This window comes from Mus musculus, chromosome 18 (genome assembly GCF_000001635.26).
Source record: "Mus musculus strain C57BL/6J chromosome 18, GRCm38.p6 C57BL/6J".
Lineage (NCBI taxonomy): Eukaryota > Metazoa > Chordata > Mammalia > Rodentia > Muridae > Mus > Mus musculus.
The window spans coordinates 53,319,979-53,341,459 of NC_000084.6; the positions used below are offsets into that span (position 1 = coordinate 53,319,979).

General features: G+C 43.4%; 1 protein-coding gene across 4 annotated transcripts in view; it reads left to right on the forward strand.

Moving 5' to 3' along the window:
- Positions 1-21,481, forward strand: part of Snx24 (sorting nexing 24) — a 146,990-nt gene that overhangs the window by 76,046 nt on the left and 49,463 nt on the right. For 3 of the 4 annotated variants that reach the window (XM_006526221.4, NM_029394.4, NM_001370761.1), the window contains exons 2-3: positions 7,434-7,517; positions 20,152-20,256. In XM_006526221.4, the coding sequence (XP_006526284.1) occupies positions 7,434-7,517; positions 20,152-20,256 (189 nt within the window). Of the gene's footprint in view, positions 1-7,433; positions 7,518-11,217; positions 17,284-20,151; positions 20,257-21,481 lie in introns of those variants that run through there. The other variant, XM_011246995.3, reaches the window with a different exon arrangement.

The window sequence follows — 21,481 nt, forward strand, 5'->3', positions numbered from 1 at the left end:
AAGAATTTTGGTTTTGAATGGGCCTTGATGGAGGTGTAGACACACACACACACACACACACACACACACACACACACACACAATGTGCATACTTTAGGGTCAGCTTCTCAGGTGGTAGAATAGATGTAGTAGCCGAATTACTATTATGTGGACTCACCTTTTTCTCTCTTCAGTAACCTCCCTAAGAAAGAATTTTAACCGCCATTTTATGTTAATAGCATAAGTAGGCAACATTGTTGGGAAGTGTTACGAAATGCAAGACCGTGTGATAAGTAATTTATATGGATAATCTCACGTAATCCTCAAACCCAGCCTAGATGACCAGCAACATCGTAAGCTCCGGGTTGTGCATGAGGACCCTGGAGGCTATGAGGGTTAAAATTGCTTCAAATTATAGTGTGTTAGCAGAGACGAGAAGAAAGCAGTGAAAACCACGATTGCGTCCCAGGCAGTTTGACACAGAGCTACAGTTTAACCACTGTCCTGAACTACAAATCTCAACTGTGGGATAATATCAGTACTGTCATTTGTGCATACTTGGGACAAAGTCAATTTTCTCTCTGAGGCTGGCATTAAAACTCTTTACACTGATGCTCTGGGAAGTTTTATGTTGAGTTTTAAACTGAAGAATGGATTTGGGGCACACCATCCACCCATTAATATTCTAATACTAGTATTTCATTGAGTCCTGGGATTCATTTTTTTTTTTGGAAAGAATGTTGATAAACCATATTTTGTCACCATGGCAACTCTTATAAGGACAACATTTAATTGGGGCTGGCTTACAGGTTCAGAGGTTTAGTCCAGTATCATCAAGGTGGGAACATGGCAGCATCTAGGCAGGCATGGTACAGGAGGATCTGAGAGTTCTACATCTTCATCTGAAGGTTGCTAGCAGAGTACTAACTTCCAGGCAGTTAGGACTAGTGCATTAAAGCCCATACCCACAGGGCCACACCTACTCCAAGGCCACACCTCCCAACAGTGCCACTCCCTGGGCTAAGCATATACAAACCATCACAATGGTGATGACTGTAGAAATTAAATACTGAAATAGTAGCCAAAGCAATCTGTTATGACATGTATTAGCTGTTGCTTCTGTTGTTACAGTGTAAAGTGTCTGGCCATAGCTCAGTCACTATCTGTGGATATGAATAATAAATAAAAATGAGTCAATAATTAGGAAACCCATAGTTGTATTAGAAGGCAATAATTGAAGTCTGGTATGACATCATATGAACACCTCAGCAGTTGGAAGGCTTGAAGCAGGAGGATTATGATTTTGAGAAACTGTTTTCTGCTTCCTTCTAGGGACTTTGTCTGCCTCTTCATAATCAGCAATAATTTTTCCTTCTATTGCAAAGCATCTTGCCAATTGTTAGTGTGCAGGCAATTTCTCTGGCTGCTTATGTTGTGACCTACCACCGTCAGGTATACCAAGTGTGTGTGGCAAATAAAAGGACCTGCCTGCCACTCCAGCTCTCTCTCTGGTCTCTGTGTTCTCTCTCTCTCCCTCCCTCCCTCCCCCAGCCTTCCTCTCTGTCTCCCTTTTCTCTGCTCTCATGGCTCTGCTCCCATCTGTCTGCCTGTCTACATGTCCACTCGTGTGTTTCTATCCCATGCCCAGGTCCTACTCCTCCCCTCCCCCAATAAGCCCCTTTACACCAGATCTGCTGCATGGCCTAGTTTCTCAGGGTTGCACCTTGGCTCTGGGCCACGACAGATAACCCCTTGCCACACATTTCCTAACACAAAGACCAACACATGTGTTCTTTAACATGAGTATTGTCAAGTAAGTCTTACTTCATTAGTGATGATACTATACCACAGCTATTTGCAGATTTGCTCAAGCTAATAAGTAATGAAGATAAAATGTATTTATTTTCATTCCTTCAGAGTAGATTGGAAGGGAGAATGGGGAGGCTCATAGAGCAGCTCTCTTTGGAATGGCATTGTTTAACAAATGCAGTTTATTAGCACATCTCACGCAAGTACAGCCAGGGCAGCATTCATATTGAATTGAGTATCCGAGCCAATGTCATAAGATATTGAAGCTAACGAAAAACTATGTAGACAATAATGTGTGTGACCTGATGGGTTTGACTGCGTTTTTTCCCCTCGCTGAATTGATTGATGATTGGTTTTGTGTCATACCAATGATGTGGCTGAACATAAGAAGAAAAACGAAGATTTTCATAATCAAATAATCCGTCAACAGGCAGCCGCTAAAACCACTGTTAGAGTGTAAGATTGAAAACCTGAAGTTGTGAACATATCCATAATCCAGCAGTCCTACAAATATCAATAAGCTCAAGAACATCTTTCCTTCTGTCTCTGTAGAAACATTTCGACATTTGACCTAATTGGCATCATTATTATGATATTTGAAAGCAGAATATGTGCAGGAGGGAGATTAGCTATGTCCAGGGCCCCAGGGTTCAAGAGTGCAACCGTCAGAGCTCTCAGGAACTCATGTCTCCTGCATCTCTTGCTGTCTCAATTTTCAGGTCTCTGCTGGCAACCAGGCACTTTGCAAGATGAGCTTAACACATTCTGCTTTCACCATGAGTATGAGTTTAATTTGATAAAGCATTTTAAATTTTAATTTATTGTGCCCGTGTGCACACCTGCACTCACGGCCTTGGTCACACGTGTTGCGTGGAGGACTACTTTGTAGAGTCAGCCCACTCCTTCCACGTCTACGTGGGTGCTGGGGATCAAGTACCTCACCAAGATTGTGCAGCAAGCCCCTCAGTCTGTTGAGGCAACCTGCTCAAGATGAAAAGCATCGCTTCACAATTGTCGACTTAGTGCTGCTCAACGCAAGCTATGTCAAGTAAAGGTTGCTACTGCATCATGTTATATGAAGTTTGTTTTCTGTCTGGGCCTGCCTATTGGATATAGGCTTTTTTAAGAGGGTAGGGGATTTTAAGACAGTTTCACTCTGTAGCCCAGGTTAATTTGAAGCTCATGACGTACGTAGCCTACGCTGCCCTCAATTCTGGCTCAGCCTCCCGTTTTCTTGGACTATAAACATGAGCTATCATACCTTGCATTAATTTGAAGTCCACACTCCCCGTATCTTGACAGAGTGTGGCAAAACCTTTGGGACTGTCACTAGGATCTTATGTTTGAATTAGTATTAGTCTTCCCCTGCCCCATTTTTGTTGTTGTTGTTTTGTTTTGTTTTGTTTTGGTTTTGGTTTTGGTTTTGGTTTTTGGGTTTTTTGTTTGTTTTTTGTTTTGCTAAGGGCTACTTAAAAGTCTTCTCACTCCTTATTTGAATGTAAATACTTTCTAAGCTTCAAAATTCTCATTTTAAGTCAGGCCTTCTAACTTTGTGCCCCCTCCACCTTTTCTTTGTTTTGTTTTTTTTTTTTTTTTTTTTTTTTTTTTTTAATTTGTATCTTCGGAAGAGTTCTGAAAGTATACATGATAAACTCAAGTGCTCCTCTGTGCCTGAAAATTTACCTCTCCCCATATTTAGCAGATTTGGCAGGGATGGAATTGGCTAACAATCACCCTCTATCAACACTGACATGGGACTTGATGGTGGCATCTTCAGCTTTTCTGTAGACTCTGGCACTCCGTGTGGTGGAGAAAATGTTTAGTCATCCTGATCTTTGTTTCTGCTTTTTTTTTTTCTCCCCAAATGTGCCCTGTCCTGGCATGCCTCTCTTCTGCCTCGAATAAACACCGTGTCTAAAAGCACTTGAGGGAACAGCGTTTATGTGACTTCCAGGTTATAGTCTTTCATTGAGGGAAGCCAAGGCAAGACTTTAAGACCAAGACCGTGGAGAAATGCTGCTCACCAGCTTGCTTCAGGCTCCTTTCTTATACATCCCAGGCACCTAGAGGTGACACTGCCCCCTTGTTATTAGTCAGCAATTTAGAAAATGCCTCCATAGACATGCTCAAAGGCCGTTTGAGGGAGGCTCTTCTTCAACTGAGGGGCCTTCTTCCCAAGTGTATCAAGCTGATACAACATGCCCTTAGTATACACCTATAATTCCAAAGTATAAAGGTAAAGTTTGTTTGTAGAAGGAAGCACCATGTTTGAAAGTGATGCCTAATTGAGTAGCAGACAAAGTGATGAATCAGAGAAAGATTTGACAGATAGGATATGCCCAACTCTTATGAGAAGAGAGAGGAAAAAGACACTACTTACAAGAAAGCAGTACAGAAGAAGAGGGAAAGGAAGAGAGGCAGTTTTACCAGGGAATTTTATAGAGACAGGTTGAAGAGAGAACAAGCTAGACACCAGTAAAGACAGAATGAGCCAGAGAATGAGAAGAAGCCAGAGGATTAAAATTTATTGTCAAAGTTAGTTTGAGGCCAAGCAGAACCATTCAGTCAGAAGCCAAGAGAAGCCAAATTGAATCAGTCAGCTTGGAGAAGTGTTTTGAGCCAGAACAGCTGAGTTGAATCACTCAGCCAGAGCTCAGGATGAACTAGCATGGGGTGAATTTATTTACCAGCAAGTCTCAGAGGCTGAATATCGGGCCTAGATTAAATTGTACAGATGCTAGAAGCCTCCAGGACTAGACTTAGGTTAGCAGACTGAGGCAATAAGCCTCAGAGACAACAATTACATCAGAGAAATAAAAGATAACTTTTATGCCCTCTCTTGTGTTTGTTTCATGCTGGACAGTTTCTAATTGCTAGAGTTTCAACACTAACCTTTTCTTCCTCCATGACTAGTCTGTTATTCATCATATCCAGTGTAATTTTCATTGGGGATGTTCATGATTTTGTCCACAAGCCCAATTCCTATGGTTTGGGTTTTCTTTTATGGCTTCCCCATTTAACCCTTAGCTTTTCATCCCAGGATCTTGAAAGTAAGAAATTCCCTTATAACAATAGTACCAATGAAAGTTTTTGTCTCCTAGTCCTGTGTCCTTTCTGAATCAGTGTCTGTCATTGTTTGTTTGTTTGTTTTCGGGTTGCATATTTTTATGTTTCTTAAAAATATTAACTCATGTGCAATTTTCTCTGCCTCTGTCCTCAGGGAGGCCTTCGCTGCACACTGTTTAACACTCTTGTCAAGCTCCATGCCTGACTTGCCTGAGTATGTCTAGCTGGACACTGTGTCACTTGTGCTCAGTCATTTCTCAGGCTCTTGTCTTTTCATTACTGAATCCTAGAGCCTAGGACAACTCCCAGGCACATTGTATTCCTTTGTGCTTATGTTAAATAAATTAACAGCTGAATGCCAGGGACTATGCTGGGTGCCTTCCACACACTGTTCTTTGAGTCTTGAGATGTCACTGCTAGCCTAGAGTAGTTTCTAAACTGGAACGTTACCAGGACCACAAAATGAGAAAAGGGTTTTCTATGTAACGGAAATAATAAGAAAAATGTCCTGGATTGGCTCCATCCTCACTAACCAACTTCCTTTCCAAAATGTTTGCTCGGAACCCAGAAGGAAAAAAGTCTTAGCAGCACTGGGTATGTTATGTATTTTCAATGGCAATATAATAGAGTTAACACCTGCTATACACGTCTCTTGTATTGGTGTCCCTTCTACCTCTCTGCCTCCATTGTGGACTTAGTATTTGTGAAGAGTAACTGTAGAACAAGAAGACAGAACCATATTGGGCAGAAGAAGGGGTGGCATTCATTTCATGAATCAGCCAGAGCACTATGTGTCTATGATGGTTTGAATATGCTTGGCCCAGGAAGTGGCACAGTTAGGAGGTGTGGCCTTATTGGAATAGGTGTGTCACTGTGGACATGGGCTTTAAGACCCTCATCCTAACTAACTACCCGGAAGCCAGTCTTCTCCTAGCTGCCCATGACTTACCCATGACCTTCAAGAGGGTCAGTCTGAGGGTGACCTAGCAAGGTTGAGCCTTACCAAGGCTCTGTCCTATGGATTCTTCAGCAGACTTACCGATTGAAGCGGTTGTTGTGACAGCCCCAGGATCCAGACCTGGAGCAGTGTTATTGGCTCAGCAGATGGAAACTACTTTCATTGTTGCCACACTGCTTTGATCAAACCAGGGACCTGTCACTAAGAAGGGGCCCAAGCTGAAGCTGCCTGACTCTTGCATCTGTTTCTGGAACAGGTTTTCTAGTTCTCTTTCTGATAAGTTCTTGGAAGAAGGATCATTTTCTTTGGTGAATTAGGAAACAAAATACTTTTCTAATAAGCAGTGGATGTATAGCTGAGACTCTGAAGCATATATGTATTTTAGAAGAAAACATTTTCCTCAAATCACTAAAGAGAAGTATTGAGGATGGATTCTTGAAGAAATGAATTGTTAATATGAAATATTGATTACATTGGTAAAATTTTTCTGGTAAATTTTTAGAAAATGGATTTCTTTAGCTGACTCTTGCATTATAAAAATATAATGCATATAAATATAAGAATATTTATGCTTGATAATGCATCTGACTTGAAATAGTTATGTTTACATATAAAGCAGAAATACAGCACTCGGGCTCTATTTTCATAGTAAAAGCACAGAAACTTTTATGTCCTATGTTAAATACGAGGACATATATTTTGGATTAAAGTATGGTTTGTTTTTGTTTTTTCACTCTGGTCTGTCCTTTATTTTTATTTTTTTAAAGGGTTGGCTAAAACCGGAACTTAAGTTTGGCAATGTATTCTCTCACCTTGGTATTTCAGACTCTCACTTAGCAAAACAAGGGTGAGACAGAGATCCTGGAATAGCACGAGCTCTTTATTTCCTTCCCTGCCAGGCTCTCTGCACTCGGAACCTGAGCCTTGTGTCCTCATGAGCAGCTCACAATACTCCTCATCCCTGTCCCCAGTCCTGACCCACTGACCCAAGAATCAAGAAAATGTCATGTTAGTGCCTACTAATTAGTGAGCCCAGAGCACCTCCGCATCTGGCCTTTCAACCTTCTGCAAGTGGGAGCACTCGCTGTCACTCACATCATGCAGGGAAAATGAGCCCTCCCTGCATTTGCCCCGTTTTGCAAACAGCAGGATAAGCCCAGCTGAGACTGGAGATGAATATGCAGGTTAGGAAGAAATTAACCTAAAATGCACTGTTGTTTGCATGATTGTCTCGGATGACACAGCGCCTTCCTCATACTACCCAGACAGGAGGCTTTGTGGCTGAGTCCTCAGAGCTGTACCATCATAGTCATTTGATGAAGTCATTTCATGGGAAGGATATTCTCTGAGTTAAAAAAGAAAAAAGAATTAGCATTTGAGAGCATGGAAGTTTCCCAGTCTGTAGACACAGTCTTAGAGAATGCCGCAGTTAGAGGGTGAGCATTTGGTTCGAGGGCTCATTAATCAGTGCTGTTGGGTCGGGGTCTCCTGAGCCTTCTGGGTTTGGGGAGAATCGGCTTCTGTAATTAAAGGGATGAAATATATCACAGTCACAAACTTACCACATCGACAATGGAGGGGTTTGAACTAGCAGAATTAATCTCTTTAATTTTTTCCTTAGGTGTTTAAAATAGAAGTGCTAATGAACGGAAGAAAACATTTTGTTGAGAAACGGTACAGCGAATTCCATGCCTTGCACAAAAAGGTAACCTTTGGTTTCGTGCTTTTTCTCTGTGTGGCCTGTGGTATAGCGCTAAGACTGTTCTATGACCCTCAGAGCATTACTGTCTACTGTGCACATAGTTTCTTTATAATGGCATTCATTTTTTTAAAAACAGATTGTTCAGTCAGTATGTTTGTGTTTTTTTTAATAAGTGAATTTCCTGTTATCATTGCATACATATTCAAATCTGAGGCAGTATGGTGTTTGCAGTCTATTGTATCAACTATCAAAGGTTTACAGTGACTAAGACACCCTCTTCTGTCTAAGAAATGCATTATAATGTTTTTTACAAAAAGAAAAGAAACACAAGAAATCATTATGCAGGAAGAGATTTATTAAATTCTATTTAAATGTTGTGTACCTAGACAAGGTTGTGTGTGTATACATGTGTGTTCATATAGAGTACATGGAAAAGAGGGTCCCAGGCCACAGCTGTCTTCTGTGTTTGAAGAGTGACTATACCAGAATGATTGATGCCTTAGCTCTGGGGTGCATTTCAAAGTCATAGATTAAAAAAACAGAAATGCAGAGGAAGCAACTGACTTTCAGGGAGAAATGGTCACTAATGAATTGAAAATGAATAATTTAAAAAAAAACTCCAGCCCAGCCTTAATTCTTTATGGGTTATGAATTATTTGCATCCTAAAATTTTCATAATAGTATTAAATACTATTCTATGAGAAATCCTGGAAGAAAGTCACAGATGATGAGTCAGCTCAGGCTCATCTTTCCTCTTTTACATATCTGTGTCTGGAGTGCATCATATATGTTTATATGCATGCATGTACACATGTATGAACTTATATGAAGTACATCCGTGCACAGAATGCAGTTCTAATTAGATAGTTGGGCAGGAAGCTAGAAATATATTAAGTTAGGAGAGTGTTAATTTTATGCTTTTTAATGCCTACATAAGTTTTCTGGGACACATCGCTGCATTAAAATGTAATGTGCTAAATATGGACTCAAAGGCTTTTAGGCATGTTTTTATAAGTTTTTCCATTTTAATCAGAGAATAGAGACTTAAATCTAAACCTTAACAGGATATTACTGAAAGATGAGCAAGCCTGTTTCCCTGTTTTGTTTGTTTAGTTTTAGGGGTGTGTGTGTGTGTGTGTGTGTGTGTGTGTCTCACTCTGTAACTCTGGCTGACTTAGAACTCACAGATTCCCCTCTGCCCCTCTTTCCAGGTGCTGGGCACCATCAGACCCACTTTCCTCTCTTCTTTTTAGAGGTGCTCCAAGCTTTTCTGTTAGGGCAGCAAACAGTTTAATTAAATCAACTTAGTTCTCCAGTTAGAACTTTATCAAGTTCAGGTTTCCTCCTGGAGAAACCACGAAAGTGCCTACAGATTTCTATCAGGTGTTACCAAGAGACAGTTTTAAAAAGCACCTGCTGGGGGACCTTGTGGGTCCCTCTCTTTCTCCTGGGGTTCTGTCTTTGTTTTCTGCTGGGTATCTGGCGAACCCTATGGAAGGTAGAGAGACCAGGTTTCTCTCCACCCCCACGAAGCTTCTCCCAGTCAGTCAGGCCTGGGCAGCTTGTCAGGTGCAAGACCCTCCTAAAGTACTAGGTCAGCATGAAGTATGCTATGGCCAGCCCAGCCCAGCTGAGCTCTCCCGGTACCAGGGGATCGGCTCCATAAGAGACACAGCAGGGTGCCTGCCAATTAGGCTGGCCCTGTCCTTGAGTCAGCCCTGCCGGAGTGCAGTCCGGCTGGCTCTTTCTGCTCTAGGACAGTTCCTTCTCCTTCTCCACTGCAATCAAACATTGCCAAATTAAATTAAATATAAAATAAAATAAAAATTCCTGTACTTTCTAGGACTTATTCTTTCAACTTCTGCGGTTCCGTTAGTAACTGTATCCAGTTTTTCCTAATGAGGTTTGTTCGAGTAAATAGAGGAGTAATTCTCAAATCTCTGTCATAGGATTGGAGACGTCCTTACAGGGACTTCGGGGGCAGGCAGGCTGTTGGAGTGTGCTGTCTGACTTTATGCACTGCAGAGAAGGGACGGCCACTGCTGGCTTAGAATCGGTGGGAGGGCAAAGACAAGTAGCAAGGGGATAGAAAAGTTCACATCAGTCTGTAATCTTAGCCGTAAAACGCTCAGAAGCACCAGAGCAGCTAAGAATCAACCTGGTACAAGCTTTCCAGCCCTGCTCCCCACCGGGCAGCCTGGTCCTCCCCATATGACTGTGTTCCCTAAAATGCTTCCCCTCTGACTGCACTGACGCCATCTTCTGCCATTGAATTCTCTTGAAAAGTTTGACTATCATCACAGTTTATGATGCTGGCTCCACACCTGTCTTGATTTTTCTTTTATTTCGTATTCCACTCTCTGGATGGAAGTGTTTGGGCAGTGCACAGAGGCTGGCCGCAGCGGAGCACGTGAACTGTCCCTAAGCACTTGGCACCTTTACCGTGATGGATTCGTCACTCGTCATCGTGGTCATGGCCTACAGACACACAAGCGCCTCCTTGTCGATCGTTCTTGCTAGTTTAGAGGAAGAAGCTCTTGAGTTTGTCTAGTTAGTGTGAGGGGGTCTATTTTTAAACCTTTCTCAGAATTTCTTTCTCTTTGTGCAAGTCAGAATTAGTTTTCTCGGCTTTTCTCTTTTTGGTGGGAAGGAAGGGGTTGTTGGTACCCAACCTGGACCTTTGCCTGCTGGAAGCACTTTACCACCAAGATCCATCCCTAGTTACATTTTTTTTCTGCATATTCATTATTTTCTTCTCAAATTCACTATATTGCCCAGGCTAGCTTTGAACTTATTGTTATCTTCCTGTCTCGATCTACCAAGCTCTGGAATCATAGGCATAAGACACCCCTCACTCTGGAGAAAAAGCTAAATCCTCTGGCAAGTTTGAGCAAAGACAAGAAGAGGGGCCCACCACGGCCTGCACACCCCTGATGGGCTTCTAGTTTCCTAGCGTAATCTCTGTTCTCTTCCTCGGATTTTTAAAAACACATCCTGCATAGCAAGCTACATTGCCAAAAAGACCACTTCTCTGTCAAAGGATATGGGTTTTGTCTTTGTTTTTGTTTTTGTTTTGTTTTGTTTTGTTTTTAAATCCCCTGACATATGTTACCAAAGCAAGTGGGGCTGAATAAAGGCTCATGGCAACTTATCTGCTTTGGACATTATCCCTCTGAAAGTTGTCTACTTAGGGAACACACATCTTCCCTTGCACAAAGTAATGATTTTTGAGTTTATTTAGGTACCTTTCTTTCTTTTCTTTTTTTCAATTTTATTTCTTTGCTTCCTCATTTACTAGGGTCTCAGGGCTTGCTCACTAGTTTGTGTGGTCTGTTATTAAATACTGCCTATTTGCTGAAAGTATTTTTCACCCAAACCCTTTGATTTTGGTTATGATAATTACTTATGTGCTTGTATGTGTACCTGAGTGCATGTCACATGTGTATGGGTGCCTGTGGAGGCCACAGGTGGCGTCTGATTCCTGGAGCTGGAGTTACAGGTAGATATGAGCTGGGAGAACTTGGGTCCTTTGGAGAAACAACACAAACTCTTAGTTACTGAGCAAAGCAACACAAACTCTTAGTCGCTGAGCCATCTTTCCAGTCCCCTGAAATCTATCTTTTTTAGTTTGGGTGTGCATATAATAATAAAAATGTTTTTTCTGTTCTTATTTTTTCTACAATATCAATTTTTATCCTTTCAGGTTCTCTCTGTCCCTGTGTCTGTCTGTCTTGTGCTGAGGAAGCCCAAGACTTCTTACATGCTAAGTCAGCACCCTACCACCGAGCTACATCTCCTGCTCTTTATCGGCTCATTTTGAGATGGTCTCTCTATGCAGCCCATTCTGACGTCATAGTCATGATCCTCCTGCCTCATGCTTTCAAGAATGGGATCCACGCTGGGATCCCAGGCGTCCACCGTCACACCTGACCGCCCGTTGAGCTTTTGCCATTTCTTCTGGAGCCGTGTTGTGTATTTGATTCTGTTTTCTTTTAGTTTTAAAGACCAAAGTGAGGATGCCTCACACCACTCACATTGAATCAGGCTGTGTGTCACGGAACCTAGCAGTCTGCATCCCAGGCGAGTTCCCCAGAGGATGCGTGATAGAATTTGAAGTTCCTTCTGTGAGTTATAGTTTTAAGGATGCCACTCAGATGCAGCCCTACACACACACACACACACACAGCCACAAGTCTTAGCTCGAGGTTCTGAATCTTGAAAGTCCCTCTGACCTTTTTCTTACCTGAATTTTCCAGAATGCTGCTAAGTGCTGTCAACTTGTTCTGTTACGTTCCGGCAATGCATCCCACTTGGCGTTCCCTGCCAGCCCAGAGCAGTGTTACCTTACATGATGTCTCCTGCTCTTCATCTTCTTACTTGTCTTCAGTTTGCCTTTGCCTGCATTTCAAGGCCTTTCTCCCGCTCTCTCTGATGTGGGCTTGAATTGTCTTCAGTTGTGGACAGGGCTGCATTCCTGTAGGAGAGCCCATTTGCTGCCCTTGGTAGCTCCCAACAGCTGCCCACATTCCTCACAGCCACCTGCCATCTTCCAAGGTGGCAGTCACCTCCTTTGCTGCTTCTTCCTCCCTCATGACATCTACCGTCCTGTCCCTCTCTCTGACCTTCTCTTAGTTAGGGTTTTACTGCTGTAAACACACACCATGACCAAGGCAGGTCTTATAAGGACAGCATTTCATTGGAACTTGCTTATAGGTTCAGAGGTTCAGTCCATTATCATCAAGGCAGGAGCATGGCAGCATCCAGGCAGTCATGGTGCAGAAGGAGCTGAGAGTTATATATCATCTGAAGGCAGCTAGGAGAAGACAGGGTCCCACGTGGTTAGGAGAAGGGTCTTAAAGCCAAGCCCACAGTGACACCCTTCCTCCAACAAGGCCACACCTCTAAATAGTGCCATTGCTTGGGCCAAGTATATTCAAACCACCATAGGCCTTAATAGTTCTCTGTCCCCTTTGAGGTTAACATCAGGCCCATCCCTGGATAGCAGTCTTGTATCAAGATCCTTAATTAAAACCTCCTCTGCAAAGCCCCTTTCTGTTGTGCAGAAATACCACTCACAGGCACTGGGAACTAGAGATTCTCAGATGTCTTCGAAGGCATCATCATCGTGTTCACTTCCAGCCATCTACTGGCCAATCCTTTCTCTATTGTTCTCCTAAGGAGGGTTCATGGTAGCCACACCCAAGCATTACCTGTGCAGGTCCACACTTCCCTGTCTTTGCCAGGCTGAATGCCCGTCCATTTGCCAACTGATATGTTAGAAACAAAGCTGGACATTCAAGTTCTTCAACGCCAGCTGCCTGTTTTCTACTCTTTATAGAAACTCCTGTTCCATTTACGTTACACATTTCTGCCTAAACAAGTTAAGTTATATTCTAATGCAAAGCTTATATCCTATGTCGTCAGCTGGCTTTGAGCTTGCAGTGTTGTATATTCGAGGATGTTGGAAATCTCACGGTCTCCTACAGTTCTAGGTGTATATTGCTATGTCTCCCCTACCCAGAGCCCCAACATATACACCAGGTCTTATCCTTTGTATTTTTTACAAGGTTAATTATCTGGTCTATGGGATATTGGAGAGCACCATATATGGTCTGGTTTAGGGGTTTTATGTTATTGGAACTTGACCCCAGGTCCCTCTAATTCCATTTCCTCTGTAGCTTCTACTGCGTTAGAATGAGGTAGGGGATGACAAATTCCCCACCCAAATCAAACAGGACTCTATCCTGTTCTTTGCCCCCTGCAGCTACGGCACACGCTCTTGTGATGGGTAAACCTTTAGGCATGTGAAGGGCCCAGGCCATGCCACAGTCACCCCTACCCTAGCCATATCATTCGTCTCCTCCCACGGCCATGCTTGCAAAGAGCTGTGCTCTCCTAGGCCCCAGATCTCATGGCTGACAAGAAGCTCTTACTCTTACTGCAGACTTTGAGCATATTTTACCCTTCATGCCTCCCCAGCTGTTTTCTGTCAGTTCCAGCCCACCCCTTTATTCACAACGTTTTCAGTGAAATATGGGGCTGGTTCATGTTCAGATTAACTATCTTCATCTTTTGTTATTGCCTCCTTTGGGGTTGAGTCAAATATTATATTCTCTTCCATTCCATTTAATGAAGTACACATTTCAGCTGAACCAAAAACTGCAATATGGGATCAAACAGAGAGAACAGCACCCGTGCGCCGTCCATGAAGGAACCCCGAGAGAACCGGGGTGACTGTGTGTATACGAGAAGGTTATCTTTTGCCATCCCAATGCCTCTATTTCTTTAGATGATTTCGTTTCCTTTTTTTTTTTTTTTAAATTTTTATCCTTGCTAAAAGCATTTCTGGTTCTCTCTGTAGAAAATTGTAAGCTTTTCTATCCACATCATATGCTAGTGGGTCTTGATGGTCTGGAGTAAGTTCACAGCAAGTTCTAACTATGAACAAGGAAAAGGAATCATCACACAATGGATACGAACACGTGCGTGCGTGCGTGCGTGCGTGCGTGTGTGTGTGTGTGTGTGTGTGTGTGTGTGTGATCAGAAAGGCCCTTTTGCCTGGATTTTGCCTAGCAGGACAGTTAATCATCAGATGAAGTGGACAAGGGATATTTATCTTGCAAGCATCTGATCCCCACTGGAAACATACTGTCTTGGGTTTGTCTCTCATCTAAATTCCTGCTCACCTCCACATGTGTCACAGATGCAGTCTCTGCGATGATCTTCTCTCTCTGTTGCCTCCTGTGAACAAAAGGGGCGATATTTTCAGTGCTGTTACATCAAGATGCAAAGAAAAGAAAAGGAGAGGAGACCGATGGTGGAGCTCTTGTGGGGATCAAAGTCGGGTTGTAAAGCTTGCATCGCCAGCTTGCTTCCACTTTTCCAACCCTTTGGAAACACTCCTGTGTGGTAGTTTCTTACCTCATCCTCACTCCCTACCTGTCCCTCAGAGTTGGCCCTCCCAGTATTCTATTACAGCATAATAAATCACCACAGACACAAACGCATAACTTTCAAAGAACACTTGTTACATAGAGTCTCCATGGATCTGAAGTCAGAGCTCTTCTTCGTTCTCACAGCTATGCTTAAGTCTGTATCTATGCTCACTCAGGCAGACTTCTGCCTGCATCTTTGGGAGTGATGCTTTTTATAACTGTTAGCTAGAGATGGATGGCTCTTGGCTGCTAGAGGTCACTTGAAGCCCTAGCCACTTCTTCAAAGTTAGCAGTGTTCCAGAGAGGTAGCCGTGGAAGTGACCACCCTACTGTAGTCACAGCTCCTGCCCACTCTCACATGGAAAGTGTTATGTAGATTGTAAACACCAGGAAGCCAGTTTGTGCCTTCTCCCCACCATAACCCCTTTGCTGTGTTGGGACTTGACTCTTAATATGATTTGGCTCAGTTCTATGTCTACAAACACTTTCTACACAGTGTTCAGACTCCTGGGTTTACAGAATTCTGTATAGTTTCTCACACATTGTCTTCCCATGGACACCTAGAGGCATCTCTAGCTTAAACTCTCCAACCGCAGCAGTCGATCTCTTTCTATTAGGAGTGTCTAAGGATGTACACATAGAACCTTGGCTAGCTTTCTTGAACAAGTAAGAAATTTAGTGTTGTCCTTAGGAAACCTAGAGGCCATCAGCTCAAGGGATGGAGCAAGACTCAGGGTCTGTTGTCATAAAGCTGTAATTTTACCTTTTCTTGAGCCTCAGTATCTGTTATAAAGCTGTGACTTTAATTTTTCTGATTACAGCTGCTGTCATTCCAGGCATTTCTTCACACTTCTGTGGGAAACAAACCCTACTGTCCTTCTGGCAAAACAGAAGTTCTTCTACCCAGTAGACTTACACTGTGTTTTAATTAACAACTGTGTCACATGACCACGGTGATGATAAGGGAACTTAGGAACTCAAGAATTTTAGGTTTAACATGTTGAACTCTGAATGGCATTTTCCCCTATCCAAGGGGATTAAATTTAGCTAGCAGTTCTTATAGATGCAAGGCAGAGGTGGCAGTAGCAAATGGGATTTTGTTGTTCCTGCATGGAGGTGATCAGACCTCTGTTACTTTACCATTCCCAAACCCTCCAGCTGGTGCCTCATGGTCAAGGGTGTTTGCTCTGGCTCCATCCACTGCATTGGTCATTGATGTAAGAAGAGCGGAAGAATGGAAGGAAGGAGCTGGCCCCTCCCTTCCTGGCCTCTGAGATCCCCTTTCTTCGAACCTCCCTACCAGCAGGATGGAATTACATGTAGCTGTGGGTGCAGGTAGGGAAAGTGTTTCTTCATTCACCCAAAACCAGGAGTTGAATCCTGTAGCACTCAGGAACTGTTGATTTGGGGAATAACGAAGCGATTGGGCATTGTGATGGCTATTCATGATCAACTTGATTACATCTGGAATTCACTAATACCCAATCGGCTGAGTACACTTATGAGGGCTTTTTTTTTCTTTTTTAAGTTAAGTCATTTGAAAGTCAGAAGACCCACCTTTAATCTGGATTTTTTGAAGTAGATAGTTTAGTCTTAAATCTGGGCCACACCTTTTTGATGGCAGCCTATAAAGGACATAGAAGAAGGTACAGCTCGCTCTTTGCTTGCCCTCACTCTCCATGGCAAGTCCGTTCCTTCCCTGACATTAGAACCTACTTCTTTGGGATCCCAGGGCATACTGAAGACCAGTTGAGACATCCAGCCCCATGAGCTGAACAACGGATGGATGCTTGGACTTTCTATTGATGGGCAGCGGTTGTTGGATTAGCCGGACCACAGCCATATTTGTTCTGTCAGTTCTGTTCCTCTAGAGAACTCTTTCTAAAACAGCCACTGAGATCAAATGTGACATTATGACACTGTTCATTAAACGACAGGCAGTTTATCAAAACGGCTACCAGAGGAGGTCCAAACCTGAGTGTCTGCTCTAGAGCCATGGTGACCAAATATACTTGCACACCCACAGTTCCACTGTCAGCACCCACAGTCAAGACCATGCTCTCTGGTCTGGGTTTTCTTAGGCACTTTGTCTTACACGCGTTCTCACGACCGGCCAGGAAGAACACAACAAACCAGAATCTTCTGCGGCAAAACTTTATTGCTTACATCTTCAGGAGCAAGAGTGCAAGCCTCAAACCCCTTGCTTACATCTTTAGGAGCCAGAGCGCCAGAGCGCCAGAGCGCGCTCTATTGTTTACATCTTTAGGAGCAAGAGAGCCAGAGCGCCAGAGCGCCAGAGCGCAGAGCAAGCCCCAAGCCCCAAGCCCCAAGCCCAAAAACGAAAGCGAAACCCCGTCCCTATTTAGGAGAGTTACCCTTCGCCTAGGACGTATCACTCCCCGATTGGCTGCAGCCCATGGCCGAGTTGTTGCCACGGGGAAGGCAGAGTACATGGGGTGGAGAAATACCCTTGGCACATGCGCAGATTATTTGTTTACCACTTAGAACACAGCTGTCAGCGCCATCTTGTGACGGCGAATGTGGGGGCGGCTTCCCACAACTTTGAACTGGTCTGTCAGCTCCACCTGTCTCATTACACCCAGCATGTTTCATCTTGTTGAAATCATCAATATACCTCTCATTTCAAATAATATCTAAATTCCTGTTGTGGCCTCCAAGGCACTAAAGTATCCGGTGCACTGAGAGTCCACCTCTTCTTGCTGACTTTGAGCATCAAAGGCCCGACCTTCCCTTTCTATTACTGTGTCTGCCTGTCTTAGCGTTTCTTTCTTTTCTTTTCTTCTCTTTCCTTTCCTTTTCTTTTTTTAGATATTTTCTTCATTTACATTTCAAATGCTATCCCCAAAGTCCCCTATACCCTCTCCCCACCCTGCTTCCCAACCTACCCACTCCTGCTTCCTGGCCCTGGCATTCCACTGTACTGGGGCATATGATCTTCAACAGACCAAAGGCCTCTCCTCCCATTGATGGCTGACTAGGCCATCCTTTGCTACATATGCAACTAGAGACACAGCTCTGGGGTGGGGGGGTGGGTACTGGTTAGTTCATATTGTTCTTCCTCCTATAGGATTGCAGACCCCTTTAGATCCTTGGGTACTTTCTCTAGCTCCTTCATTAGGGGCCCTGTGATCCATCCAATAGATGACTGTGAACATCCACTTCTGTATTTACCAGGCATTGGCATAGTCTCACAACAGATAGCTATATCTGGATCCTGTCAGCAAAGTCTTTCTGGCATATGCAATAGTGTCTGGGTTTGGTGGTTGTATATGGGATGGATCCCTGGGTGGGGCAGTCTCTGGATGGTCCTTCTGTCTCAGCTCTGAACTTTGTCTCTGTAACTCCTCCCATGGGTATTTTGTTCCTCCTTCTAAGAAGGAACAAAGTATCCACACTTTGGTCTTTGTTCTTCTTGAGTTTCATGTGTTTTGCAAATTGTATCTTGGGTATTCTAAGTTTCTGGGCTAATATCCACTTATCAGTGAGTGCATATCATGTGTGTTCTTTTGTGATTGGGTTACCTCACTCAGGATGATATCCTCCAGATCCATCCATTTGCCTAAGAATTTCATAAATTCATTGTTTTTAATTGCTGAGCAGTACTCCATTGTGTAAATGTACCACATTTTCTGTATCCATTCCTCTGTTGAGGGACATCTGGGTTCTTTCCAGCTTCTGGCTATTATAAATAAGGCTGCTATAAACATAGTGGAGCATGTGTCCTTATTACCAGTTGGAACATCTTCTGGGTATATGCCCAGGAGAGGTATTGCTGGATCTTCCGGTAGAACAATGTCCAATTATCTGAGGAACCACCAGACTGATTTCCAGAGTGGTTGTACAAGCTTGCAATCCCACCAGCAATGGAGGAGTGTTCCTCTTTCTCCACATCCTCGCCAGCATCTGCTGTCACCTGAATTGTTGATCTTAGCCATTCTGACTGGTGTGAGGTGGAATCTCAGGGTTGTTTTGATTTGCATTTCCCTGATGATTAAGGATGCTGAGCATTTTTTCAGGTGCTGCTGCCGTTTGAAATGCTCCTTTCTTTTAGTGTCCATAAGGATTTGACTTAGAGTGGTCACGGGTGATTATTTTCTTAAATGTGCAAAGGAATTTTGTTGTGTTTTTGCAGGTTTAATCTACATTTTCTCATTCTAATGGATTAGAAAATGTTCTTTCCTCGTGTTTTGTAAAGGAGCCATCTAGGTAGCTCTTTAAGATTTAAGTTAGGACATTGTGGTTTATTCCATTCATAGAGGTTACTTATGACAAAGTGGTATGCATTTAGTAGTTTAAAGCCGCACAGATTTATTCTCTTATCCTGCTTGAGGTCTTGAAGTCCGAAATCAATGTCACTAGACTAAAACTGAGCTGGTCACCAGAGCTGCAGACCTTTTAGAGGCCCTGGGCAGGTTCATTGCAGTCTCTAGAAGCCCTGAGTGGATGCATTCAAAGTTCTAAAGGTCACAAGCAGATTTCTATTGGCTTCTAGAGGCTGCTGAGGCTATAATGAAAGCTAGCCACCTATTGGGGATTTTTTTATGGCAAAATTTATTTACTTTTATATTTTTAGGTTCTGGAGATTAAGCCTAAGGCACTGTGTATGCTAAGCAAACTATATGCTGCTGAGTTACATTTTTTCCTGACACAGCATCTCGTTGTAGCCCAGGGTACCCTCTAAATTGTCATCTTCCTGCGTGAGCCTACTAAGCGCTGAGATGATGGGCATGTGCCACCATGCCTCATACTTTTTAACCTATAACCTCTGCCCTCTTACAAGGTCCTCATCACTGCTTTGAACCTGCCCAGATAACCTAGGACAGCCTCTCTGTTATTAAATCACTAATTTCACCAAACTGGAAAAATCCCCTTTGCTGGATATGGAAGCCCTCCCAGGTTTTAGGCCTTGGCACTTCTTGAAGTTAGATGTTATTTCATATGCCAAAGCAGCTCTAACTGTGAATAGCTTTTTTGAAAAATAAGATTTTATTTTATGTGTTTGAGTGTTTTGCCTTCATGTATGTCTGTGTATGTGTGTGTTCCTGATGCTGGAAGAGGTCAAAAGAAGGTATCTAGATTCCTGGAATTGGGGTTCCAGATGGTTGTGTACCGCCATGTGGGTACTGGAATCGAACCTGGCCTCTGGAAGAGCAGCTAGTGCCCTGAAGCTTTTTTTTTTTTTAATGCTGCTCCTTAAAAGGACGCCTAGAAGTCCTAACTCAGAGCTGCCCTTCAGCTTGCGTGGCAGCGTTTGCAGATGCTTGTCTGGATTGCTGGGAAGATTAGACTGTGTTTTAAATTTCCCTTCATTTCAGCGATTTCAAGAGCCTCTCAGTGTGGTTCTTAATCTGGTTAGAAAACAAAATTAAAAACGTGTGTCAATTGTGCTATGAAATAAAATGATTGTTGAAGCGATCTTCTTTTGCTTTTGTTTTAGCTCAAGTTCTAGACTTCTAATTTTTCTGAAAAGAAATCACTTAAAATTTGAAATATACATCATAATGACTTCCAAACACAAAACCCATTTGTCCCAAAGCTTAAGAAATCAGGATACCTAAGTGAAAAAAATGTTTGAAAAACTTTTCAGCCTGTTTTGCCTGCGGTTTACTTCCCTTGTTTTTCTTTCCTCCAAACGACCTCCTTATAAATTGACAAACATGTTTTCCCTTCTTTCTTTGAAGCTTAAGAAATGTATAAAGACTCCAGAAATCCCTTCTAAACACGTCAGGAACTGGGTCCCCAAAGTCTTGGAACAACGGCGGCAAGGCCTGGAAACGTATTTACAGGTAAGAGTTGTTTAGATCCTGAGTGTAACCTTAGTGTAAATCAGCCCGGCTCACTCTGTTAGCTCCGAATACACGAGTGTGACGCCAGACACTGACCGGCAGGAGATTCGGACACAGAGGCTATTCGACTTTTACAAATATGGCTGGTATCTGTTGGTTCATTTAGCTTTTCTTGGATTCTGTTTAAAGTTCCTTATGCGTTGGGCGAGTGCAGATTTGATATCATTGGAACAATGCTGTTGAAGCAATCTGCCTGTTTTTTAAATTCAGCTGTACAAATTCTTTGTTTTAGATAAAATAATTCTGTTTTTTTTTTTCAGCCCCTGGGTTTTAGACGTTTGGACGCTAGTTGGAGTCATGGGAGAAAATGGCTTCTCAGTGGTGCAGGCTAACACACGTCTAAAACCCAAGCAAAGCTCTGTAGAAACTGCTCCTGAAAGGGTGTCAAATCCAGACGGAGTGCATCAGGGGGCTCTTTACTGTCACCTCTCAGGACAGGCAGACCTGAGATGAGATGGAAGTCTCCTCTCACACGAGACACAGAAGACAAAGGAGAGGATAAGACACTGTGCACTTCTCTGAGCATCACAAAACCCTGAAGTCTCAGGGGACCCTTCCATGACACCCTCATTAAGTGCATAGAAGGGCAGGGCAGGTGCAGAGACAGACAGACCTAAATGGTCAGACATGCTCTGCACTTAGCCCCACACGTGAAGCGGTCTGTGGTGTGAGCATAGCTGGGCGAGGAAAGGAATCCTGCCTCAGAACGACCATGTTCTTTCTTTGTTGTCCTCGGGGCCCCTTCAAGCATCATTAACCACAGGGTGGATCTTGCATGGAAGAGAAGCTGTGAGGCCTGTGTGCCTGTCTCCATTCAGAGCTCTGCTGGATGACTGGGTTTGTGCCAGTCTCTGGTGGCTGATAGCCAGTGATAGAGTGGAGGACACCTCAGCAGAAGGGAAGACTCAGTGTCAGTTCCCAACGTTCTCCTGTGTCCTCCTCTTTACCCTGTTCAAAGAGGACTGAGCAGAAGCCACAGAAGTTTCAAGGAGGGTGCTGCTTGTGGGTTTTGCCCTTCGCCTATGGGTTCCGTGGAAGGATTCTTCACCGTGTTTCTGTGGGAGTGAGCGCCTAAAAGGAACTGGAATCTCAAATCCCAGGAACTCGTGTGGCCTTCGCTGAGATCCTGTGCACGGGGCTAACAGGATTCCATAGCTTCAGGCAA